The sequence below is a fragment of the Styela clava genome, chromosome 1 (genome assembly GCF_964204865.1).
Source record: "Styela clava chromosome 1, kaStyClav1.hap1.2, whole genome shotgun sequence".
Classification (NCBI taxonomy): Eukaryota; Metazoa; Chordata; class Ascidiacea; order Stolidobranchia; family Styelidae; genus Styela; species Styela clava.
Genome location: NC_135250.1, coordinates 31,141,313 through 31,168,542, shown reverse-complemented (window position 1 = coordinate 31,168,542; position 27,230 = coordinate 31,141,313). Strand labels below are relative to the sequence as shown.

Genomic DNA, 27,230 nt, shown 5'->3' with positions numbered 1-27,230 from the left:
TGGCGGCGATTCGAACATTTGCTCTAAACCATTTCGATTTATTTACTATTCGATTCGAAATGCCCAGCACTAGTCATGGTTGGTTGATTGGTATTTTGAGAGGTATGTCAGGTCCGATAATACCCACTTTCAATTACTGAAAATTTGAAATGATTGTTTGATCAGTTATGAAAAGCAATATGCGATAAGACTGTAGCAAACAGAGTTGTTACATTGAACATTTTGGGAGCATAGAATGTCATCTCTCCACTTCCTTGTTTCACCAACTTTCCCCAACACAAGAAGACTTGGCCTCACTTCCATATTACAAGTAATCATCAGCCCACATCTGAATATCATCGATTATATTAAAAAAGAACAAAGACCTTTGACAACAAATACAACACGAAGAGCAAAAAAAAAAACAATGTTTAAATATATGAATACGAGGTTCACACATACACGTACAATAAAGCTGAACACCAAGTTTGCTGAAAAGATCGCCGGACAAGTGTGATGGAATATATAAAGTTTCTAATAATTATAAAAAAACAGTAAAAGTTTTGGGTAATAAATAAGGTTCCATGGGACTCAAGAGCAAAAGTAATAGCATACAAAAGTTTTTTCTGCAAGTGGTGTAAATTTGAAATCCAATGGTGAACCAGTTAGGGAGAAAAGCAATACCCAACAATAGGCGATTCAACTGTAGCGCTCCATGTACAAATAGAGTTGTTACATTGAACATGTTGAAAGCATAGAATTTCATCTCTTTATCGACTTTACTTAGCACAAGGGAGACTGACCGACCTACTTCACTTCAAATGCACAAGTAATCAACACACACCTGAACATTATCAATTATATTAAAAAATGACTTTTACAATAGACGCAGCAAAATGTAAAATACAACACAATACGCGAAAAAAGGGGACAGTCAAAGATATGGATACAAAGTCTGAACATAGCAGTGGCTGAGCACAAAGTTTGGTGAAAAGCATGGCAGCTAGGCGTGATGAAACGACAGTGTTCCATTTTTCATTACAAATTAAGGTCCCATGGTACTAGAAACATAAGTCGAGTTGGTCGTCCTCATTCTAAAAATAATTTAAAAGATATACTCAACAATAACGATCAAAATGTTGTACTCCATGTACAATGGCGTGATAGAATAATAAAGTGTTTTATATTTCATGAAAAGTGCTCCCAATGAATAAAATAAAACAGTACAACTTTGGGTCCAATGGTACTGGAAAACGAAAGTATAGGCATCTTAGCGTCTCCAGCCAAATCTCAATTAAAGATAACTTAATGATCCAAATGTTGTACTCCCATGTACAAAGAACAATATTGTGGGGCTAGAGTTATTACATTGAACATGTTGAAAGCATTGATTGTTATCTATCTCTCCACTTCCTTGTCTCATCAAATTAACCAGCACAAGGAAACTTGCCATCAAGACTCACCTTCAAATTAACACACATTTGAACAACACCTATTATATTAAAAAAAGAACTTTTACAATAGCTGCAGCAAAATGTAAAATACAACACGATAGCAAAAAAAGGTGCAAGGGTTAAATAAGTAAATGAATATGAAGTTTACACATGCTGGTATGGCGAGGCTTAAGCAGTGACCGAGCGAGCACCATGTTTGCTGGAAAGATTAGGGAACAAGCATGATTGAATGAATACAAGACATAAAGTTGTAAAGGTTAGCAACCTGTCACAGTAGACAGTAGTAATTTTGATAACCTCATTTCAGATTAAAATGAATTCCTTGAAAGCCTACAGAAATTTTTTAAATAAATAGAAGTAATAGTCTTCTAGCAAAAAATACAATCTTTCACCACTGAAAATTTCAAAGGAATTGGCCCAACAAGAATCCTAACGACATAACAATAACGATCCATGAAATGAAACAGCATCATTTCGGGTAAAGCAATAAGGTCACATAGGACTCAAGAACAAAAGGAACAGCAATTCTAGCAACCTCAGCCATCTTCAGAAGGAGGTCACTAGCCCACTGGGCTAGAGTAACATGTGAGGCCTTTTTTATAGTGGTATTGCAAAGATGGCTGATGAAAAAGTTAGTTATCGCTTCATGTTAGAATACATATGAACAAAAATTAATAATTGCGAATGCGAGAGACAAATTCTACACTGGAAGATCGTGATTTGTGATGTTTCGATGATTTTTTTCTGTGTTTCTTTGATTTGTGATTGTGATCATCTTCATGAGAAGATCTAGATTCACGGTGATGTTTCGTGAGGCTGTCCGATTCACCATGATGTCGTGATCTTTTTTTGTGAGACTTTCGTGAGTGTTTCTTCTTTTTATGTAAAGATGAACTTCTATGCCGCTGAGGTTCTTTAGCATTTGAATTCACCAAAAACTGTTCATGAGTTCGTGAATTTCTCTGTGAATTCAAATCACTAGAATGAGATCGTATTCTTTCACGATTTTCCGAGCTAGATGAAGAAGTGAAGCTATAATTTGGTGAATTCAATTCACCGTGAATCTGAGGAGATTCTTGGTTGTTTTCAAAATCATCTCTTGAACGGCTACGCTGTGAATTTTCCACTTCATAGGGCTTCGCAGAATAAATTTCCAACGGTGTTCGTTTTGTTTCCATTCCCACATCGATCTCCGAGTCTGAATCCGAACTATATAGCGGAATTCCTTTCATTCCAGGTATTTCAAAATTAATCGTAACTTTTCCTTTTTCGAAAATTTTCTTCGGGTTCTGCTTGTCAGCACTTTGTGATGTCACAGAATTGCTTGCAGTTTGTAATGAATCCATTGCATTGTCTGATGACATCATAGGAGATAAAATCACAGGAGTTGATGATGTCATAAGTGGGGTTGGTGATGTCACAGGCCGAGTTGGTATTGGCATAGCTTCAGGTGAGTGATCACTTGGTGAAATAAATGGTTCACCAGAGAATTCTGTGTCATCGACAGGAGTTACCGTGGCAATAGAGGGTATTGTGACATCATCATTGCTATGGGAACGAGATGCGTTTCGTGCTCGATTCAAAAAATCTCTCGTTCTTTGTAAAACGTCTCTGTGACTATATGATCCAGTGGATTTCCGACGACGATTTCTGAAAATTAGGAAATTGACGGTTATGGTATTTAGTCCAAGAATCTCGTATCAGAGTGATCACTAGGGTGGGCACGGTTTTTGGATCAGGAGCCAAAAATTTAGCCCACCTAGACAGGTGGGCCATGTAAGTGTGACGTAAAAAGTTATGTTTTATTTTCAGTGTTACAAAAGCAAAAAGTGGAAAACAATAAGTCTCGCGCCAAGAGTAAAATTAATCGCAATCTCAGCAAATTCCTTGAACTATTTTAAACTATAACATCAAAATTTAGTTTCAGTTTGGTTGTGGCAGCATCAGGCAGGTCAGATTGAATTCACGACAGGTCTGATTTGGCCCGTGGGCTGTAACTTGCCCATGCCAGACGTATCAGCTAAGTGTATTGGTATTTCAGGTTGCACATCCTGGGTTCGATTGGGATGCCGAGCTAGAAAGACTCAAGTCACTTCAAATTATAAGAAGCTCCACACCTACAAGAGACTGCTTGTAAAGAGCCTTGTTTGGAGCAAAGATTGTGAATGAGCGGCGTATATCAACAAATATCTCAAAGTATCTGGCAAAGTCGGTTCAATTTACAAGGCCTCTTATAAGAATGCCTATTATTTATTAATTACCGGTACCCAGTAACCAGTGATTATATTCTAATTGGGTATTTAAAAAAAAATACAGACACATGGTAGCAAAATTTTGGTTTTTCAGAAATTGAATGGAAGCTGTTTTGGCTATACTTAAACTAGCCTGAGTTACAATTCACCAAAAACGTTTAAAACCCCTGGTCTAAAGCTATGTTTGGTGTAAAGTAATACATACTTTGAATCGGGATTCCTTTCATCTGAAGATGACTCTTCACTGCTGGAAGATGACGACGATGATGATGTCACAATAGGCTTAGGTTTCTTGTTTCTGTCCTCATAATAGCCCCCTCTTGTGCTTGGTCCTGGTTGGTCTTCATCTGTTGAGCTTATGTTTATAAATGCCTCAGGGGTACGAAGGTGGGGGGGTTTCACATACCTGAAAAAAATTAACCCCATTACTCACTGTGTCTTAATACAATCAAAGCCTACAATTTTACAATTCGAAGAAATAATGCGAAACACCTCTTATCTGATTACACAAAACAATGCTCCAATTTTAGCTGAGGGAATAAAATGGAACACATTACCTAGATTAAGGGTTATCAAACTTTTGGTGTTATGGAGCACGTGATGAGGGGGTATAAGGCAGACATTGGCAAACTCCAGCCCGTTGGGTAATTCAATCTGGCCAGCCTGATGTTGCCACAACCAAACTAAAACCAAATTTTGATATGTTTTGGCTAAAATAGCTCAAGGAATTTGTTGAGCTGGCGATTAAATTTAGTTTTGGCACGAGGCATATTGTTTTCCATTTATGCTTTGTAACACTGTAAATTTTGTTTATGAAATGTAACTTTTTGCGTCACACTTACATGGCCCGCCCGACTAAGTGGGAAAATTTTTTTGGTTCCAGGTTCAAAAATCTTGCTCACCCCTCATAAGTGTGGGAGACACACATGGCAGTTTTTGGCAGTGTGAACACTTTTGGAACCTCAGGATTTATGAAAGCCACTTTTTTCAGCCTCCAGTAGGACTCACTAGCTGGTAACACTGCTTCATCAAAAACTTACTTGACGAATTCAATCTCACTGTCTTCTGAATCAGAATTCACAGAAGCCGAGTCATGCTTTTGCGACTCTGCACTATTTTCTATCTTGACCTCCATAGGTCTTTGATCATCTGCCGTAGATTCAGCGTTACTTCGCGATGTTCCGGCTTCTGTCGGATGATAATGAAGCAAAACTGGACTTCTGCGTCTGTAATCACTGTCTGATGGACCTAAGAAAACGAAACATTATTTTTCACATTATATAGGGTGTCCATAAAGTCTTACATTTTTAAAATTGCGAAGGGAGTTTATCGATACCATATTGTTTTTGGCCTTCAAAGATGTATTAAATGAAGTAAAATACTTGGACACCCTTAACAAGGTAACAAGAACTCACTCAGTATTAAAGGGAATAATCCCAAGCACGGGGCTACAGGCCACTAAAATGCCATGAATTGATAAGACTGTAAATGAATGTAGTGTGGGATCGCGTTGCTTTCTGGGTATAAATACTGCAATGCCGATCTCTAAAGATACTACTAAAAGAAGGAAAATCGGGATAAAATTATAACCTGAGCCTAACCTGGTACCCACACTACGGGAGTACCCACTTTAGTAAATATGTAAGCGGGAGATTTACGTTCCGTAATCGTCGTCAATCTCTTAATTTTTAAAATAAATCATCATGTCATAGAAAATCCACTGGATAACCAACCTGGTTCCTGTTCCTTGTCGCTTGAATCAGACGAAATCACGATGACTTCTGGTGGGTCTGGTTCACGGATGGTTTCAGATCCACCAAACGAAACGGCTTTGACCAATTTACGAGATTCTTCCAATCTTCGACGTCGAGAATGGCGATCAAAACTGTAAAATGATAAAAACGGTGAAGATGGTCCAGTGCAGTTGTTTTCCCCGCACCAAGATGGCGCACAACCTGAATTCAGGTTTTGTATCAGGTTAGGGTTCAGGTTATGCGACATCTTGGTGCGCATACTTCAGGAGCACCCGATTAACTATTGCACAGAGGAACCTATGTAGTGTTTCATTCGGCGTTCCGCTTCACCATAATAGCTGAAAACCACCAATCTATTTCAGGGGTTCCCAAATGTTTGGTCTTATGTAGCCCATGAAGAGGTTGGCTATTACCGTATTTGCTCGTTTTGTAGCCCGGGCCCATATTTTTTTCAACCAACTCACTAACCGGGCCCTTATTCAAGCACGGGCGCTTGGTATTTTCGATCGTTACAATAATTAATATATTGTTATTTCCCGTTCTCAAGTATGATTTAAACTAGAATAACGAAAATTTTGACTCTGTCGTTTTTCGTTCAATTACAGACAAACAGAAAGTTCAAGTGTTTAATAAACAATGAACAAATGACCGCCGGCTTATCGATCAAGCGGGGTGTATCCTTCGCTCTGACTCAATAGCGACACCACATGTCCCATCACTAATTAATTAACAACTCGCTCATTATACGACATAATTCATCAAAAAACAATAGCCTTCTGGTCCGATATATGATGAATGCACATGCAAAATTTGGAGCAGATTCAATCTCGCTTTCGTGAGATATCGCGTGCGTCTAACAGATAGACAGACAAACACCTATCAAAATACTTACCGATCGAGATTGAGAAGTAACAAAAATAGGATATAAAAAGGATAGTAACCAAACTACAGATACTAATAACTTACTGTCTTCTGTAGACTTCCATCCGATCATAATGTCTCGCTGATGAACCACCGGGACGATGTAAATCTATTGATTGATGAACCAGCGGGGCTTCTACCTCACGACTGAAAAAAAAAAGAAGAAATTGGATGATAAAAAATTTTCTGTACAATGAAAGCAAGATACAGCTATTGTTACGACAGATGCCTGTTCATAGATGAATTTATGAGCAATTCCTGTTTTTACGCATTAAAATTGAAGTCGTTCGAGGACCACAAAAAAATTGTCGCAATTTGCCGACCACAGTTTTTTTTTTTGAAAGGCTAGTAAATAGACTTATCAAACTTATGTAGGACATTTCTACTTCTTATAATGAATATTTATAATATAAAGTTTTATGTGAAATTTTCGGATTACGGAGCTGGGATACTTTTCATGTGAAAACCATGGGGGGAGAAACCCTCCTTTCCATAGATGAAGAGGGCAGATGGATTCCGTTTCATGGAGAGGAGGAAAGAAGAGCTTTAATTAAAATAGGCAAAGGAAGAAATTTAGTAAAAAAGGTGAAACCACCGATTTTGCATTAAGAGATAGGGAGGTGGGGGGACCTGGAATCGTTTTTATACATAGAGAGGAATAAGGAACATTAATTAAACTAGTCAAAGAAAGGAATTAAGCAAAAAAAGAAGGTTTGAACTGCAATAATACTCACTCAATTGTCGGTGGTCTGTTCATGTATCTCATCATGCGGGAATATGGAACATTCCACTCTGGAGCCGCAACGGGGAAGTCCCGGGGAGGGGGAGGAGTAGGGTAAGCATCATACGCACGATTACTTGATCTTGGGTAACTCAATGTTGATGTTGAACTGGATGGGGGGTACGGGGCATTGGATGGGGGATACGTTGTCCCCAAATCTTCCCCCCATGAAGTATTGGACAGCATGACAGATTGGCTAGTGGGTTCCCCTGTAATAAAAAAAATAATAATTTTAATTCAGTAAATTTTTATTTTATGTAAAAAATTTGAATAAAAATCGTGCAACTTGGGAAACGCCAGACGACGGTGTGGCTCATCATTAGGAATACGCTCGACACCACACCTCTGATTACTCTGTGTGAGTTCGCAGGTTCTAATCCCAGCCGGGGATAGTTATGTGCGAGATGATTGCTGGACTTCTTGCGCCGTTGGGTGCTTCACGTAACCGTTGGTTACGGCTTCCTCTACCATCAAGTTGAATGGTAATCGGACGAGAGGTCGTGGTTCGCCAAAAGGTTAAGTCGTCACATCAGCTTTTCTCTCCCCACATGATAAATATGTAAATCCTATTTGAAATAGATTGTGCTGTTAGTTTCGAAGCAAAATTTTTTTTTTACAAAACAACAATTTAGTAAACTCGGTTCCAAACTATGTCCACTTGGTGTCCAAAAAAAACTAACCAGGGACGTTATTTGCTGCATCCGGACTTTCCTCCCATCTGATAATCCTGGTGGGGTTTCTACTTCGCCTCCTTCTTGGAACAGTAACAGAATCTCTACTGCCCCCACCTGACCGTCGTTGTGATTCTTCGCTCGTAGATGTAGAATCATATTGAGCATGCCTGCATGATGAATCGAGTTAGTTTTGAGCAGGTTCATGTCTATGAGTCATCCTCGCATATAGGCCGAGTTTAAAACGCAAAAAAAAGTGGTCAGCCGATAGGAACATAACTCTGATCGCATTAAAAAATCGGCCTGTACTCGAATATATTTGATCGCATAATAATGGTTTTCATTTCATTAATTCTCTTTCAGGGGGTTGGCTTATATGTGAGACCAGCTCATAAGCGAGGCTGAGGGAGCAGGCAATAAATACAGGCTCTGAGTTATGAGCCATTTGAAAAGCAACATTGGATGAGACTCACAGATATGGGTTGATATATATTTCCACACTGGAGTCCGAATTCAAGTTGGGGAAGATCAAGTTTAGCTCTGAGCATCAAGAAATGGAGTAGCCAGGGGGGTTTGGGGGGGAGAACCCGCATTTTGAAGAATTTTTTTATACCCTCGGGACTACTTGAAAACTCACATTTTTAATGGTCTTCGGCAGTATCCGCAAGCTATTATGGTCCAACTTGGACCTTCTTTAAAAATTCCCTTTTTTTAAATTTTGTCTCTTTAATTGGTTATCATTGGTGACTGGCCTAGTTGGATAAGGTGTGACATTTCCATTTGTGAGTCTATTTTTTGTAACTGCAGAAATGTAATTGCCCAATCCCATAACTGTAATAAAATGAAATATACCTACTAACTAACCTATCATATTGCACCATATCGTATGGTGATTTAGCAAAAGACACAAATTCATGAACAAATTGTGCGGTGTGTTCCAGCATATACGGTTGTATCGTTGAATAAAAAGTCGGTGATGTCATCCCAATTGTTGTCACAGCGGACATTATTAGGTCTCGAACACGTCTGATCAAAAGCCTGGAATACAAGATAGAATTTTACAAGGAAAAGAGTGCGCCCAAAGTATGTGCACGAAGATGGCGCACAACCTGAACATAGTATGCGTACCAAGTTAGGATTCAGTTTGTGCGTCATCTTGGTGCACATACTTCCGGAGCGGCAAAAAATCTGCTCAAAGCAATGTCTGGCGCACTCACTCAAAAGCAGAAGTTTTTGCACCAAGTTACTGGCTGCAAATAAAATGACGAGATCTAATTAGACAAAAGCTATTTTATTTGATGCTCCAAAGTATGTGCACCAAGATGGCGGACACCGGAACATAGTATGTGTACCAGGTTTAGGGTTAGGCCATAATTTTATTTCAATATTTCTTATTTTAGTTCTATTGCGAGTTCGGTGACTAGCCAAGTGACTCCAATAGTATTTGTACCTAAAATTATGCCCTAACCCTAACCTGGTACACATACTTCTAGAGTACCTTTTATTTACACACTTTAGTCAATTTAACTTCTAAATTTTAGTCAGAAAACAGCTCAAAAAGTATCATTTTCTTTGTAATTTTTTTTCTATCATTCAATTCAATTTTATGAATATATGGCCTGTATATCATGAAACCCTAGAGTTAAGATGTTAAAATCCTAGAGAGGTCCAGAATGGGAGCTCCCGAAGTATGTGCACCAAGATGGCACACAACCTGAACATAGTGTGTGTACCAGGCTAGGGTTCAGTTGTGAGTCATCTTGGTACACATACTTCGGAAGGGCCCCAGAATAAATTGAACATTTGAATCAATGTGAAAATATTCAATATTTTTTATTATTTGAAAATAATTAAAAACAGTCTTCATATTAAAAATAATCATTTGAGCAACTGAAGTATCACAGTATGACGGAAAACGCAGTAGGCTGAATTATATTAAGAGGACAGGGACGTCCTGAGCAATTTGAATATTCAAATCTACTCATATTTAATTAAATACACGCCCAGAATCTCCGCCGACAGTTGAGGCCTGCACTCAAGCTATCGGGTACTATCCATAGAAATGACGACAGCATGATCAAGTAAGCGGGCTACAAAAACAGCCAGTTCATTTTAAGCGCTGCATGTTTCTGGTAGACATTCTTGCATGAGTGATATATAGCTAATGATTAAAATAATGTTCATTAAAATCCCTATGACTTCCCCAGTTCAGATAGTATCGAGGCGAAAGACAACTTGTTCGAAAGAGTATTTCCTTCTGCTGAAGGTAGCGTTCTTGTAATTTTCGACTTGATTGACGAGGAAACGGCGATAAATTGACAAAATATGACATACACAGACACCATTTAAGTTTGGGCAAGTACGATAGAGCATATATTACGTACCAAATACAAGTTTCGTTGCTGCCAAGCTTCAGGATAAAAAAGCTGAATATTGTGTGTCTTGCCTGACAAACAATAAATTTTGCAACATGCAGAGTTATATTGTCTCACTCCAAAAGCAGAGTGTTTAATTTTAAAAGAAATTTTCATTTAAAAAGAATTCATTCAATTTATAAAAGCTGCAATCCTACCTGTTATGAGCACCATAAAGAACAGTCAATTCTCTTCTTAACCAAGGTTCAAGTCTGTGCATTTGACTCGGATTTTGACGATAAAATTCAGCGGAAATATCTCGAACTCTGTTCCCAGTATCAACACGATGAACCTGGATGAAGAATTGTATCAGTTTTAAATTTATCTATGCTTACAAAATGACTTGACATGTTTACCTGGTCATAACAGAAGGATATGAAAACACAATGACAAATTTTAAAAATAATTGAATATGTCCGCATTTCCCAAATGGAGAGGGAATTCCCCAGGAGGAAATTTGCATGAAGAAGTAGATTAAAGCAACGTTTTAAGGTACTCCTGTAGTATGTGAACCAAGATGGCAGACACTAAAGCGTAGTATGTGTACCAGGTTAGGGTTAGGCCATAATTTCAGGTACAAATACTACAGGAGTCATCCTGCTAGTCCCTGACCTCTTCATAGAACTAAAATAAGGTATATTGGAATAAATATATTTTACCTCTAACTTGGTACACGTTCCGGTGTCCGCCATCATACTACAGAAGTACCATATAATCAGTAAATGTCTCCAAACAAAGTTAAGGCAGGAGTTACGGACATAGTTATTTCAGAGGAGAGAAAAGATAATAGGACCGCTGGATTCTTGTTAAAAGTTAAATCTGAAATATAAAAACAAAATTACCTTTTTTTTGTTCCAGTAATGCATTCTTCTCTCCCGTATGAGACCTACATTGCTCAAAGCTTCTCGGGCAGCCAGGCTGTTCTCACGTCTTCTGAAATAATATTTAATCAATATAATATAAATAGAAATAGTCTCGAGTTGAAATACAAGGCTTACTCCAAAACTGACATGGGCAAACTAAACTAATTCAATCTGCCTGCCGGATGCTGCCACAACCAAACAAAACCAAAACCACCTTTGCTTTCATACCTCTGTAAATATTGTTCATAAAATGTAACTTTTACGTTACACTTAAATGGGCCGCCAGTCTAGATGGGCAAAATTTCTGTCTCACGATCCAAAAACCTTCCCCACCTCTGCTCTAAAACCACAAAGATAAGGCCACAAATAACAGAGTTTCCATGAATAGTTGGGGAAGAAAAAAAAAATCGAAAATTTGTGGAGAGAGAAATTTAAAAAAAATTTAGGAAACCACAAATTTCTCTCTCTGCCTATTTCAGGACTCTTATTTTGGCGCTCCATAAGTATGTCAACCAAGATGGCGGACACTAGAACATAGTATGTGTACCAGGTTAGGGTTGGGCCATTATTTTATTTCAATTTTCCTCATTTCAGTTTGGGGACTAGCCAAGTGACGGCCGTAGTATTTGTACCTGAAATTATGGCCTAACCTAAACCTGGTACACATCATATGTTACGGTGTCCGCCATCTTCATTCACATACTTTGGGAGTAGCCTTCATTCCTCCATCCTTATACGTAAGAAAGGGAGGATTTCGTTCTATATCCACAGGTTCTCAACACTTGACATGGTATCACCAACTTATATTATCAGTAAACATGAAGACACACTGCACAGTAGACAGTTACAAGACGAATACCATGTTTTACAAGAACAGTCAAGGACATTAAACACAGATGCTACTATAGGGTATATTACGTTATATTGTAACAGGGGGGGTGCATAACATTCTTCGAGGGGATAATTAAAAATACGAACACTTGTTAGATTTGATCTTGTTCACCTTATGTTCACATTTCTGTATTTGGATATTTACTTTCCATCCATGTATTTTCAACATGTTCTATAACGTACTTTTGCCTTACTATCTGTTATTTGTAGTTCATTCTTAGTTATCTATTTTCGAGGTGGGACGCAAAACTTGACAAATTTTTAAAAAAGGGACAAATTAGAAAGTTTGAGAACCACTGCTCTAACGCTTATTATTTTCGTTTCATACCTTCTTTGTTGATTTCTGAACTCCAACATCCTGCCGTGCCACCAGTTGTCAAAGGATTCAATGTTGATCATTCGATACGATGAATTAGGGAATTGGTATCTGGAATAGAGTTGAATATAGAATTAAAAGAGTGGTCCAGATACCGTGGCCTGTGGGCTAATTGTGGCCCAAAAACAAAAAATTTTTGGCTTTCGAATAACCACACTTTTAATGCATAAAACAAAAAACTCACTTTTAGTGTATAAAAACAAAAAGTTGAATATAAAATTAAAACAGTGGTTGACCCTGCGGGCCAAATGCAACCCACAAACAACTATTTTATGGCCCATTTATGCTGTAATGATGGCTTGCCTTGTACGACGTTTGTTTTGTAGTAGCATATGCAAAATTACATGTCAATTATATGCCGTGTACTTTACTAGCCGTTGTATTTAACACAAAAAAACTGAAGTTGCCTCATCAACACGACACATACTGTACTAAACTCTTGCAATGACAATTCAAAGAACTCCTAAATAAAATATGAAATTTCAAGTTTGCTTCGGCTTGGGCCTGCAAATCCAGTTAATCAGTCGGGGTCGGCTCTGGTTTAATACCCACGGGCCTGGGTCGGGCCGGGCTAGAATTTTTGGGCCCGATTTTACCTCTACACAGTGGTGAGATTCAATATTTCAGAAATGAGTTTCTTTTAGGATATAGGCAAGTTTCCGATGATTTCCCTTCACAAAATTTTAGCCGCCTTCATTACAAACCTTGTTTCGGCAGGTCGCTGTTGTACATGGTATTCATGGAACTCTGTATCGCTCTTTATATCGTAATAAATCGTACGTATCGGCATCTTGCAGAGAGGACACTCAGCCTGAAATTAGAATAAATTAAAAGTTAAATGATAGAATGAATTCGGAGCACAAAGTTGGGTAAATCATCACAATTGCCATATTGACGCAGTAAAAGTGGCTGTGTCACATTTTTTAAATCCTCTGCCATTGTGGACCATATCTTGGTCTGGTATCTGTTTTAGGTCTGATTTTAGGTAGTTCCCATATGGGCTATTCCAAGTGACACTACAGGACAATTCCAGAAATTTTGTATGTTGTTAAATTCAATATATTTTCACATTTTCAGCTACATGTTTTGTTTCATTGTCCAATCAGTTGCTTTATTAAATATGTAAAAAATTGCACAAAAGTTACACCCAAGACATACTTGGATATAAAAAATATAGTAAAATATAGCGTGACACTACAGGACGGCAAATCCACCATGCACTAACAGTACGTTGTGTTGTGCTGTAAATTTTTGCGATTGTACAGTAGGAGCCCATAATATTTTCTGGTGCAGTAGCTGAACTATCCCCCTACGTGTTGCTCAAGTTACTTAATGTAACACTAAAAATCCATGCCAATAATGTGCATATTGTATGTGACACTACAGGACATTTTTCCACATCAGCTAATTCGGTTCTAATGCTGCGATATAGAATTTCTTCGCATGGAATAATAAATTGATAACTTGGATATGAATTTCTTTTTGAAGGGAATTCGCTCATTTGTCAAAGGCATTCATTCAAAATGAAGGATACTTATCTAAGTTTAAATTGAAGGTGAAAAATTCGGTGCTCCCGAAGTATGCGAACCAAGATGGCGGACATCGGAACGTAACATGGGTAACAGGTTAGGGTTAGGCGATAATTTTTTTCCAATTTTCCTTATTTTAGTCCTATTATCAGTTCGAAGACTAGCCAAGAGCCTCCCGTAGTATTTATACCTAAAATTATGGCCTAACCCTAACCTCAATAACCAGACTTAACTCTTATTTACCATATTCTACAACAATGCCTAATACACACCCTTAATCTGGAAATGAAAGTAATCTTCAGAAATTCGGTAATAAAAACTAAGATCTCCAGTGCAATCAAATTAAAGCTGCTTAATGAAATGAAAAACTACTGCATTTTGTTTTATCAACCCTTGTTGGGTATGGGGTTAGTTAACCAGTTGTTTGTTTAAGACCTTGAATGGATTTGAGGGTGGAGGAAGCCGCAATGGAACAGTGGTTATGTGAACCACCCCACAACATGTCATGCCAATCATTTTACACGCACCTATCCCACATAGGGGAATCGGTATAAATAAAATTTGATATAGAAAGAACATACCTTCTGTTTTGACCAAGTTTTCAGGCAAATGAAGCAAAAGAAATGAGAACAGGATTCACTTTTAGCTGGATTTTCAGGAGGTGCCAGACATATTGGGCATCTGAACAGAGAAAAACTTTATGTAAAGAAGTGCTGGTTATTATTCTGTATTGCCCTACTACCAATGTTTTAGCTAAAAACGTTTAACAAGTTTTAGCAAGTGCAGTTTCAAGTATTTTGTGGCGTTCGAAGCTGCCGCAAAAGCATGGCTGGATTTCCAAACCATGGCCACTATGGCGAAACCTATGGCGACTGACATTTTAGCTGCCACGAACCAATGGCGAGCTGCTGTTACTACGGCAGCGAATTGAAAACCAACGACGGGTAAAATTTTGCTGCCGTAACCACAGCATGTCAGCTGTAATAGCAGGGCTGCCCCTGATGGTGATAGATATTGGGTAAGTTGAAACATCTTTCTTATAGATACAGTTTTGATGGATTTGAGGTTAGGTTGCCGGTTTAAGTATATATGATCCTGCATGGTAAACTAAAATTTTGTATATGACTTTGTGAATATACCGTAATAGCGCCATAACCACAGCAACAGCTGCAATCGGTTCTTTCATGGCAGAGGCTGCCATGAAGTGGTAAGAACTGCGCCTCAGTTTTAGAGTTTGTTCACTTCCCAGGCTTTCTGCCTTCTTAATTCTGAGTAATTTCAGTAAACATATTTTAAGCCTCATTCAAAATTTTAGTGCCTTTCCCAAATATCTGTCTACTGTGTTTGTAATTTTATGTACCATTGCAGATCTTAAAATAAAATCTTATTTTTTGCGACTGAATTAAAATAATTTCTCTATACAATGATGAAGACATATTATATTCACCTGGCTGGAGATGACTCCCCTTCTTTTTTATCGCTGTCTTTTGTTGTTGTTGCTGCTTCCTCCATGTCCATTCCAACAGCCTTCCCTTCCGAAGAGTGATGGCTTGATGCCGACATCCTCCTACGTTTTGGAGACTTTACCATTTTGTCAAAGTGGCTCAGTTCTGCTTCTAGTTTAATTATCAAAGTTGTAAGCCCAGAGCATAAGTGACCGTGCCAAAATATGTTCTACTTATTTTGATAAACCAGTTATCAATGTTTATTTCTGATAAATAAAGACATTTTTATGAGAAAATTTGAGCTTACGTTATCATTGATTTTGTTTACATTCTGACTTCAATATCAAAAAACTATTGGAGCATGACTGGTCGGTAAAAACTCATTTAGATATAAATGTGACAGTGCTGTCAAGTCAAGGTAATTTTTTCCAACCAGTAAATACATAAAAAACCAATGAACACATAAAATACAAAAAAAAAATGAAAATTACAGTTTTACTGGGGAAGGGAAGTCACGAGGAACCAAAGCTGGTTAACGAGCAGTGACAAGGTGACACCCAGGGTTCAAATTTTTAATTTGAAAAAATTCAATTTAGTGTATTCAGGTATTCTTTTAACCACTGAACCAATCATTTTATTTCTTTTGTCTTAACATTTTACTGTTTTAGGATGTACCGTAAAAGCGCATAACTTCAGACAGTTCCTAACTTCAGACAAAAATTTTGAACGACCATATCTTGGCTAAAAAGCGCCCTATGTTGCCAATTTTTTATCATAGGTAGCGTTGTTATATCTACACCTATTCTCAACTTTTTTAATGTTGCATAAATACTTTTTTGGTGAAAAACGGAAATTTTGCTGAAATTTGACTGCCCGGCATTCAACGGTGTAGAGCGTCGCTTCTACTTAAGCTGTCGTCGTCAAAATACCATCATTCGGTAGAGAGCGATAACAATGTATATAATTTATCAGAGTGATTGCAAGATGTCGTACAAGATTTAAATAAAACCTGAAATATAAATTCCGTAAGAATATTGAGATTTCACGCAGCGACAAAAGTTACGTCAACCTCACGTAGATCATTTTCCGCTCACGACCGAGACTCGAAGTGAACAATTAATTTAACCCCCAACAAAAATACAAATATGTTTACAAGATTAAGTTGAACTTTGAATTGAACTTTACAATCGTTAAAATATTTCATTGTAGATTGGAACGGTTTGCATCAGATATATTTACTTATGTATTTCCTGATTAAAATGACTAACATGGTATTGTGCTATCTGACGTAACAAAAATAACGAATGAAAGATGTAAACATAGGACGACGGAAGTTTCAAATAATGCATTTACACCACGACGTTGCATTACGACGCCGATCGAGCGTCTTATCTTCACGCATCGACGTGATTACGTCACCCGCATCGGAAGCCTCTTTTTCTCAGTGCGTCGTGATTACGCAGTGAGGAAAATTACTGTTCGAAGTTAGGGCAGTGAAGGATAACGGTCACATAGCAAGAAAAATTGATTATTTCAATTATAAAAATAGTCCAATCAACACGAAATTTGCAGGTAATGTGAATTACCTCACCGTCTTACCGAGCAATTTTGGCGTCGTTTCGACAATAAATGGCCCAATTATTGAAAAAAATATGAACATTTTGTCCGGAATTAGGCGCTTTTACAGTACAGTTAATAAAATTTCCCAATCCATAGACCAGAAACTGAGAAATAAAACATGAAAACTACGGTACCGGTACCGGTATCCCAGTATTTTCATTCTTAAATACAGGTATGCTACCGGTACCGGTATCAGAATGAATACTGGGATACTGTACCGTACTAGATAGGTACCGGTACGGTAGGTTACCTGCATAGCATACGGTACTACCAGACTACTGTACCCAGCAAACACCGATCACTGGCAGACTGAATCAACTGAACAGCTGACTTCTTGGCAAATGTAACAACAAAAACACTAAATCACGCTGTGCACCTTCTGGTCAATTCTGGAGCAAAACTTGGACTCCTGCTCCACCGGATTTGCCCCAGCGGGACTCTTTCTAACCTTTTTCGATCAATTCCAATTTTTTTTTAATCAATAAATTAATTTTATTTTCTATTTTGGAAATTTTCATTCTTCCTCAATATCAAATTCCGTTTTCCGATAAATTTTACTGGGCCATTAGCAGGAGATATTAGCCGGCTCGACGGAGTGGCCACCGCACCCCTGATTACCCTGCGATTCCGTGGGGGGGGGGGGGGGGGAGCGGGGGGTACCGGTTTTATATGCGCGATTATTGCTGAACTCCTCGCCGCCGTGGGGTGGTTCACGTCCCCGCCGGTCGAATACGGCATTTTCCGCCACCAAGCCCATGCATCTGGCCTGGCATCAATCAATCAATCAATCATTTATTCGTCGTCACAAAAACATCAAATGCACAAAAAATTGGTACAATAAATAAATATAATAATAATGATATTTGTGCGACAGGAGTCGCGAGGGACCATATTAGGTCTTCAAGCAGCGACACCTAAAGCGCTGTTACTGGTTCAGTGTAAAAAAATAACTACATTTGCTACAAACATTGACTATGCAATAGTCGTTATGATGAACTATTTTGAATCATTGAAAAAATTCGCAGCAAACGCAACTTTACTAAAATCATATAATAGAGAGAAAAAAAAAGAAAAACAACTCAACTATAAATTTATAAAAAAGGCATATTTGAATAAATGTATATAAGTTACATAAAAGACAAACGACAAGCGAGGGGAAAATGGTTAGACCAAAGACAAAATTGTAAGTGATTAATTGAATAGAAGTTGGTAAGCTCTAATAAATCATAAAACGTTGATATGTATATATATATATACGCTCCACAGCAAGTGGGCATAAAATTTACGAAAGAATGGTAGGCATATGCTTGCTCAATAAATTAAAATATAACGAATTTTGGCATTTTAGTGTAGAGGTTGCACCAAGGTTGGTGAAGTTAAAGTACCGGGTACTTTAGAAATAGACTCCTTACACCTATAGTTCCTCCGGTTTTTAGGCAGCCATGGCGACAGTCTACAAATGCGACTGCTGAGCTATGGACAGAAGATGGCGAATCATACTGAATACTCCAATCAATGGCTGATGGAAGAGAGATAATAACTAATATATTTACTTTTTAGATATAATTTGAAACCGTAATAGCCTAAAGATTTAATGGTACTTGGTAAGGCATTCCACAGTTTCACACCCGTGTATTTTATGGATTTCTGTGTCCTGCTTGATGAATATCTTGGGACATAATATGAACTTGACGAAGCTGATCTAGTAGAGTATGAATGGATATTACTCTGCATTCTGAAAATTCCCGCGAATGCCATGGGAAGCTTGTTATCGAAGTACTGGTGCATGAGTTTCAGTATCTCAAATTCATGGATATGACCAAGCTTAATAATTCGACACCTGTGGTACAAAGGATCTAGTCTAGATCGGAAAGGTGCACTACATATGGCTCTAATTGCTTTGTTTTGCAAAACTTCTAATCTGTGGAGTAGAGTCGATGACGCACTACCCCAAGTTATAATGCCATACTGCAGATACGACTGGAAAAGAGAAAAATAAACCAATCGGAGAGCTGGCATGGTGAGGAATTTTCTTAGTTTAAATAATAAACCTGTTGCACTTGACAACTTTCCAGCAATGTAATTAATGTGTGATGTCCATTTCAATTGGTCATCAATGTGGATACCTAGGTATTTGTATGAGTTGACATTTTCAAGTGGAACCTTGTCAATATTAATTTGAAGCCGAATTTTATTTTTTTCATTTATCCTGGGACTAATTAATAAGCATTTTGATTTTTCAATATTTATGGTGAGTTTATTTATGGTCATCCAGGTTGCAATTTTTTGCATTTCAGAATTCATCCGCAATTCCAAGTCGTTTGGCGAAGCTGAACTTCCAAACAAACCGGTATCGTCAGCGAAGAGTTTGACAAGTAATTTAGTGGCATGAGGAAGGTCATTGACAAATAGAATAAACATTATCGGTCCAATGATCGATCCTTGTGGAATTCCGCATTGTACAGTAGAGAGTTTGGAGCAATTCGAACCAAATTTAACACATTGCTGACGTGAACTCAAATAGCTCCTGAAAAAAGTCAACGCGTGACCGCGAATACCATAGTGGCTCATCTTTCTTATTAGAATGTTATGGTCGACAGTGTCGAACGCCTTTTTGAGGTCAAGGAAAATAGCACTAATGTATTCCTTTCTCTCTATCTTGTCATAAATATGAGTCACCATATCAAGCATTGCATGGTTAGTAGAATGCTTTTTTTGAAATCCAAACTGTGATTTGTTTATGATGCTATGTTGGTCTATAAATTGGATTAGCCTACTATGTATAATTTTTTCAAAAACTATAGTCATCGTAGAAAGAACCGATATTGGGCGATAATTCGATGCACATTCTTTATCTCCTGTCTTGTACACAGGTGAGACTTTGGCAATTTTTAAACAATTTGGGAATATACCATAGTCTATGGAAGCATTAAATAGTTTACACATCATGGGAGAAACTATATCAGCAGCATATTTTAAGAATTTTGCTGGTATGTTATCATAACCAACTGCTTTATCATCAGATAAGCTCGCTATAGTGGTATATATTTCGTTAACAGTTGTCGGTCTAAGAAAAAGAGATTTTTTTATAGGGTTCTTAAGATTACTCAAAAAAGATCCCTCAATGTGGGGGATTTTTTCAGAGAGATTCGGGCCTATGGAAGTGAAGTAATCATTAAAATAGTTGGCGATTAATAATGGATCATTTACCCTCGATCCATTATCAGTTTTTATTGTTTTTATCGCAGTCACTGGCGTTCTCTCTTTTTTGATGTTAACTATTCGACCAATTAGGTCCCAAGTGGATCTAATATCACCACTGACCTGTTTAATTTTATTGAAGTAGTACATTTTTTTGGCCTTGTTTATGAGAACTGCCAGTAAATTGCTATAAGTTTTATACGTTCTATATTGCGTGTTAGTACCATTTTTGAAGTGAGTTTTATACATTTTATGTTTCCTTTTAACTGAAACACGAATTCCCTTGGTTATCCAAGGTTTGGCTAGAAGTCTAGTTTTATGCCGACTCAATGGTTTTATTGGTGCATCAATGCTCGATTTAATAATTGCTACAAATGAGTCAAATAAAATATTTAAATTATCACATGTAATTTGGCAATTTGATATTGGGAGGATAGATGATTCTATGTCAGATCTATACATATCAATAGAGAAATTTCTCATATCATGCCTGAAAATTTGATTTTGTCTTCTTGTAAATATTGGAGTAGAGACGGTGCAAAATTGTGGGTAATGGTCACTTATATCAGTTAAAATAACAAAGCTCGATAAATCATAGTTTATGGCGTTGGTGAAAATATTATCAATTAGTGTGCTGGAGGTGCGAGTCACTCTTGTTGATTTTGTAATTAAGGGCAATGACAAATTGGCAAGATGCGTATCTATATATTTCATAGTGGCCAAATCTGTCGATTGGCCCAATAAATCAATGTTCCAGTCTCCTAGCAAAATGAATAATCTTTTGTCCCGGTTCAACCTATCTAATACATTAGAAATGGTACTTGTAAATTGAATAATATCTTTTCTTGGGTGCTTATAAATTACTCCTATTATGAATGAGATATTGAGATTAATTTTCAAGTTTATCCATAAATCTTCACAGTCGGGGTGCTCTAGGTCATATTCATGGATTTGACAAAAAGAAAGGTCCCGACTAACATATAGGCCAACCCCTCCAGCAATTGTTATGGAAGGTTTATGAATGAAATCATAATTATTTAAGGATATATTTGAATTAGGGGTCACGCCAAGCCTTGTTTCAGAAATAGCAATGAGATGTGGGGGGGTAGCAAATTCAGACAATAAGTTAACAAGCTCGTCATAATTCTTTTGGAGAGATCTAGTGTTCAAGTGGAAAGCAATAAAACAGTTTTTTGACATGGACCTACTAATAATATTCAAATCTGACACTTCTATGTTTTGGCATCGACATCTACTCAGTTCATTAAGCACTTTAAAATTATTAGCAAAAGCACCATGAAACTTTTGATACGATCGAGTTTCCTTTAGACATGCTTGGCAAAAATAAGGCTGAGCTAGTGGTGCATCTGAGGGTGCGAAAATAAGAGCACATTCGAGGTGTAATTGTTTGCCACATATTTCACAATTTAATTTTGTTTGGCCTAATATTATTGATCTGTTACATAAGTAACATGTTAAAAAATCACTACTAGTCATTTTAGAATAAATAAGAAATTACACTCACATAAATAGTTATTTGATTTGAGAAAGATCTTCTTCACATCTAATATATAGAGAATTTTTGACATCACTGTTCTTTTTCACAAATACCTTTCCATTTGAAGTCCAAATATATCTGTATCCGCAATTATTTTTTGCTGATCTAGCTCTGAAGTATAGGTCTTTATTTATGGCAGTTAGATTTTCAGCGATGAATATTTTTGATGGATGTTTGAAGTCGGTGCTCGATTTTACTGAACGCAAGAGTTTCCTTTTTTCAAAAATCTTGATTTTGTTTTTGCGATGGACAAATTTGGCAATAATAACAGGGGTTCTAGTTTTTTCTATCCCTGTTGGCATTCTATGTGATGTCGAGATATCGCTAGCTTGGATTTCAACACCAACCATCTTCGCGATGTTGCAGACTATTTGGTCAGTGTTCTCATTTTCAGAAATAGGGACACCATGGAACTCCAGGTTCTCTAGCCGCCCTCGTCTTTCTTGGTCTTCTACTTTTTCGGAGACATAAAATAAATCTTCTTCTAGATCATGTATTCGATCAAGGAGACTTTCAATAGTTTTCTTATTATCAGATGCTTGCTTTTCCAAAAATTTATTCTTTTTCGCAAGATCATCATACAATCTAGTATGAAACGCTTGACTTTCTTTTATTTCAGTCAATTCAGATCTAATATCTCGCATAGATTGATTTAAGTCATTGAGTATTTCCCCAATGTTTGGTGTTAACGGGGTCAAAATGTCTGAGTTGTCAGATAGGTCGTAGTTGTCAGTAAGACACTGGCCTATCATGGCAGGGAGTTGCAGGGTTATGCCATTTATTATGTTCCTCGTTATTAGAGGAAGGATTCCGCTAACTAACTCACTGTGCTGCGACAAGTCAGACGTGGTTGAAACGTTGAGTAGCTCCATTGCTTCCGTTTCTCCAGCTTGTAGTTTTTCCTCATTGGTAGTACTTTTTGTTGTCTTTATAAACACCTTTTTGATCTTGGAAGGTGTTTTTTCTCTCGGAGGTGGTCTTGGAGGATTCATGTTAGATTAGTTTTATTTTAAATTACACTAAACCTTAAACAGGGAATAATAGAGAAGTCGTGGTTATTCATATGATTAAGTCGTCTTGTCATTTAGCTGTTTCCTATTTTTCTAATGATCGTAGCGTCATTTACACATCAACAGAAATCTCTCTTTCAAGTGCTAGCACCTGTAACCGGACGAGAGGCCCTGGTCTCCTTATGGTTAAGCCGTAGCCGTCTTATCGACTTTCCTCTCCCCTGGGATAAATATGTAAATCCTATTCTATTTCATATTTTGTAACGGTTTTTATGTTTATTTTGCTACAAACGGCGTTAATGAACACGTCTAGGGGAGGGGTATCTCCCAATTTCTTATCACAGTACCGGTACCGTACCATTTGACAAAAGATAACCTTTTTAATTGCCGAAAAAAACACGATTTTTGTGTTGCGAAATGTTCATATATTGTAAAGTTGCTCATTCAAAATGAATTATTTCAGGTAAAAGAAAAATGAAAATACATATACAACCTAAACATAAGCAAATCCCTCCTTAGCTATTGCGGGCCCTGTGCAAAATAAAAGAGTGGAAGTGGTGACTCCTCTACGGCCCATGGGCCGGGGCCACAGCCCATCGAATTGGGCGTCAAGTTGTGTAAAGGGTCTAATCACTTGGCTAACACAGACAGTGACTGAACTCCTAACCCTAACCTTGTACCCCACACATAGCCTACTACAGGAGTAGTATGTAGCTTGGTATTTATTTTTATATAAATGCTTATCGTAAGAAAAAAATTTGGAGGCATCCCGCGATTTTTTTTGGTTTGAATATTGACAATTTTGTAAAAATTGGAAATATTTGTAAGATAATTGAATTTTTCCTGATGGGGCCGCGGCCCATGTGGCCCAATTAGATAGGCCGTGGTCCCGGCCCATGGGCTGTAGAGGAGTCACCACCTCTGTAGAAATAAAAAGCGCCAACTGAAGAGAGAAATAATTAAAATTAGGGTTTTGTAATGCCATATAATGTAAAATTGTACAATGGAATTAAATCATTTTCAGTAACAGTTAAATGGAAATACACTAATACCCTTAATAAACGTACACATTGAATATAAACTTTCGAAATGAAGTATAATTAGTGATTTGGCTCGGCGGTGGGGCACATCGCGCTAAGTGTTAGGAATACGCTCGCCACCGCATATCTGATTACCCTTCGTGAGATCGCAGGTTCGAATCCCATGCAGGGATGATCATGTGCGAGAGGATTGCTGGACCCCCCGCTGCCGTAGGGTGGTTCACGTAACCGCTAGTCGGTTACGGCTTCCTCCACCATCAAGTCCATGCTTCCAAAAACAAATAACGTGGTTCGCCATATGATTAAGCTGTCTTATCGGCTTTCCTCTCCCCCAGGATAAATATGTAAATCCTATCTGAGATCAAAGATTATACACAAATATTATGGACACCACAACTTTAAAAATGGGGGAAGGGGGGGATTGAAAGTATTAAAATAAGCAAGGATGATATAAAAAAGTTAGGAATAACTGGCAATGGCCATTATGAGTCAAATTCCCTGAACTTTTGCGCATAATCGAAAATTTATCTATTAATTTGAATGTGATTTACGGTAGTACATTTGTTCTGTAAACACAAAAATAATCTTTTAAAAGAACATTTTTGATAATTTCGAACTGGTACACTACTCAATTATTGTTTTTGAGAACCATAAGTCATACGGGGTTATAAGGCGTAGTGGCGCACCGTCAATAAACTGCTTTGATTGAGTTCTATTATTACATAAGGTGCATCGGACTATAAGATCCAACGGGGACTGGTTTTAAGTGTATACAAGAAAGTAAAGGGTACTCCCAAAGTATGTGAACCAAGATGGTGGACACCGGTACATAGTATGTGTACCAGGTTAGGGTTTCGCCATAATTTTATTCCAATTTTTTATTAAGGTTTTTTTTGCCGGGGCTAAAATAAGTAGAGGTAGAGTTGTCTAAAACGAATCGAATATATGAATATCAAAGCATGTTTGAAGCATTCGAATATATTTTCGGCAAATTTTAGAATAATTCCGAATAATAGTCACTTTTAGCCGTCAGCTAGGCGTTTCGTATTCAAGAGAAATCTTCAAACGATTTTCTGCATTTTTTCACGTATTGTAGTGACATCTTTTAATATACAGTGTGTCCATGGGTTTCGTTCTCGTACCGAAGTAGTTCTATGAAATTACATCTTTCAATAAACAGGGTGTCCATAGTTTGCGCATACCAAAGTAGGATAGGATTTACATATTTATCCTGGGGGAGAGGAAAGCCGATAAGATGGCTTATCCATATGGCGAACCACGGCCTCTCGCCCGGTTACAATTCCAAGTCGGGTATGAGATTAGTTATATGGTTTGTTTTCGGAAGCATGGACTTGGTGGTGGAGGAAGCCGTAACCGACCAGCGGTTACCTGAACCACCCAACGATGGCGAGGAGTCCAGCAATCCTCTCGCACATAACCATCCCTGCATGGGATTCGAACCTGCGAACCCACGCAGAGTAATTAGAGGTAACGCTTAGCCCGTTGAGCCACACCGCCGCGCTAATCCTCCAATATACATTGGCTACTATGTGTTCTATGTTGAACAGGACTCAATTTTGAATATTTCCGGATTGGGCTGTCTCTGCTTTAAAATTGAAATCCAATTGTGTTTGCAGACTGGGCTGCCTGGTGCTGGGGTGACTGGTGTTGAAAATATGGAAAAAATATGAATTCCTTCGATTCAATCTCTTTTCATTCTTTTCTTCAGAATCGTCGTTCTTTCCTCTTCTTCTTATCCTGGATTCACAAGTTTCCTGGATTCCTTGATTCAGTTCTTTCTTTCCGAATTCGGTGTTCGGTATCTTGTCTTCATCTCCGCTCTTTGGATCTGAAAATAAAAAACTTGTGTTAATTCATAGAACGATGTCATGCCTTTCAATCAGGTTTGTTAAATCAAGGAAAATTTACGCCCAGAGCGTGTAAAAACACCAAGCTACTAGAAAACAGTTTTTACTACATACTGAGCCCGAAGGAAATTTTAAGTCCAGCTCTGTGCTCCAAGAAAAACAAATTTGCGAAGTCAACCCCCTTTATTAATTGTTTAAGATTTTTTACCCAACAATTCCAACGTCCATATCACCAGTGCACTGAAATTTGACTCCAAGTCTAAATAATTTGAAAATTCAGATCCCTGCTTTGATTCCAATATCAAAAAGCAATGCTCCAACTCAACAGCTCTGCTTCTAACGATTAAAGAAAATACATCCCAATATTTCTTGTCAAGCTAACGCTATTTGGAAAATTTAGCTATATTTACCATATCAACAACATGGCTTATTTTGAGTTATTACTGAAACAAGCCAGTAAATTCCTAATTTTTTATTACAATTTTCGACACACCTTTCTTTGGTTCCCATCGAGCCAAATTCTGTTAATTGGCGTTGTCCTGGTATTTCCCCGCCTCAGATTTTCTGATCTGTTTCCTCCAATTCTGTTCCTCTTAGGTCAGGTTATTCTTCCATCTTTTTTACCCTGAATCAAAATAAACAAATTCAATGGAACGGATCAAAAATGATTGAATTTGGCTTCATGGAAACAGTTAATAAACATTTTTATTCATAATTTTTCGTTATTAGGGAGTGTCCATAAAATCCTAAAATTTTTTAAAATTGCAAAGGAAATTTATCAATACCATATATTGTTTTGCCTTCACAGATGTATGATAGCCCATCGTTGTCACGCGTAAAATTAAAATATTTTTGCAAAAAAAAAAATTGAAATAAAAAAACGAAAATAAAATAAAAATGGAATAAGAAATAATAAAAATCAAAAAAAAAATTAAATGTTTTTTTTGTAAAAAAACAAAAGTAAAATTAAAAATGAGAACGAAAATAAAAGTAAAATGCAAAAAACAAATTAAAAAAATAAATCAAAAAAACACGATTAAAATAAAAATAAAAAAGGCTGACAACGGAGGGCCACCAGGGTTGGTAAAAGACATTCCCCAAAAATAAGCCCTAGTGTTATTTTTCGAAAGAAAATCGAAAAAATACCTGGTTGTATTTTCGGACAAACACGGTATTGGATATTAGTGGACACTTGCACAGGGCTTGATTCACAACCAACGTTGCTCATAAGTGACATATGAAAAAAGCTACAGGAAGTCAAAAAATCAGTCAATAAGAAAAGTGAAGTTAGTTAATTTCGTTTATCATGAAAATCAAAAAATTTTCTGAAAAACTTTTATTTTTTATCAAATATTTTACAAAAAAAGACAAAGAGGAATTGATAACTCACCTGTGAATTAGCCAGTTAGGCTATCCATAGTCTCTAAAAAATGGGGGCGGTTTGGTATCTGCTGATATTCTAGTAACTTCCATCTACATCCAATGGAGTACTGGTACTTCTTTCTTGGCTTGCTCTTCTCATGAAAAATCTTTTTTTCAAACATTGAATCCTTAGTCAGGTTAAAATCTACCGGTAAATTATAATTAACTATGGTACCTGTAA

At 37.3% G+C, this 27,230-nt stretch overlaps 1 protein-coding gene and 1 long non-coding RNA gene across 4 annotated transcripts in view; both read right to left on the bottom strand.

Annotated features, from left to right (window-relative positions):
• LOC144424310 (uncharacterized) overlaps nt 1–27,220 on the bottom strand; it is a 38,285-nt gene extending 11,065 nt beyond the window's left edge. Inside the window, exons 1-3 of one of the 2 annotated variants that reach the window (XR_013476613.1) lie at nt 27,018–27,220; nt 26,121–26,252; nt 25,229–25,608 (exon numbers count right to left, since the gene is read on the bottom strand). This is a non-coding gene — a long non-coding RNA (uncharacterized LOC144424310). Of the gene's footprint in view, nt 1–23,074; nt 25,609–26,120; nt 26,253–27,017 lie in introns of those variants that run through there. The other variant, XR_013476612.1, reaches the window with a different exon arrangement.
• LOC120334884 (uncharacterized) lies at nt 328–15,596 on the bottom strand. 2 transcript variants are annotated; one of them, XM_039402399.2, is made up of 14 exons: nt 15,333–15,596; nt 14,467–14,566; nt 13,061–13,167; nt 12,309–12,407; nt 11,069–11,159; nt 10,385–10,518; nt 8,677–8,850; nt 7,822–7,982; nt 7,095–7,350; nt 6,406–6,507; nt 5,419–5,570; nt 4,726–4,933; nt 3,891–4,091; nt 328–3,083 (listed from the first exon to the last, which is right to left on the bottom strand). In XM_039402399.2, the coding sequence occupies exons 1-14, from the start codon at nt 15,473–15,475 to the stop codon at nt 2,105–2,107; spliced, it is 2,907 nt and encodes a 968-aa protein (XP_039258333.2). In that variant the 5' UTR covers nt 15,476–15,596; the 3' UTR covers nt 328–2,104. The 2 variants fall into 2 exon arrangements, with proteins under 2 accessions (XP_039258333.2, XP_039258334.2); XM_039402400.2 differs by having other exon boundaries at nt 11,069–11,156.
• Nucleotides 27,221–27,230: the final 10 nt, after the last annotated feature.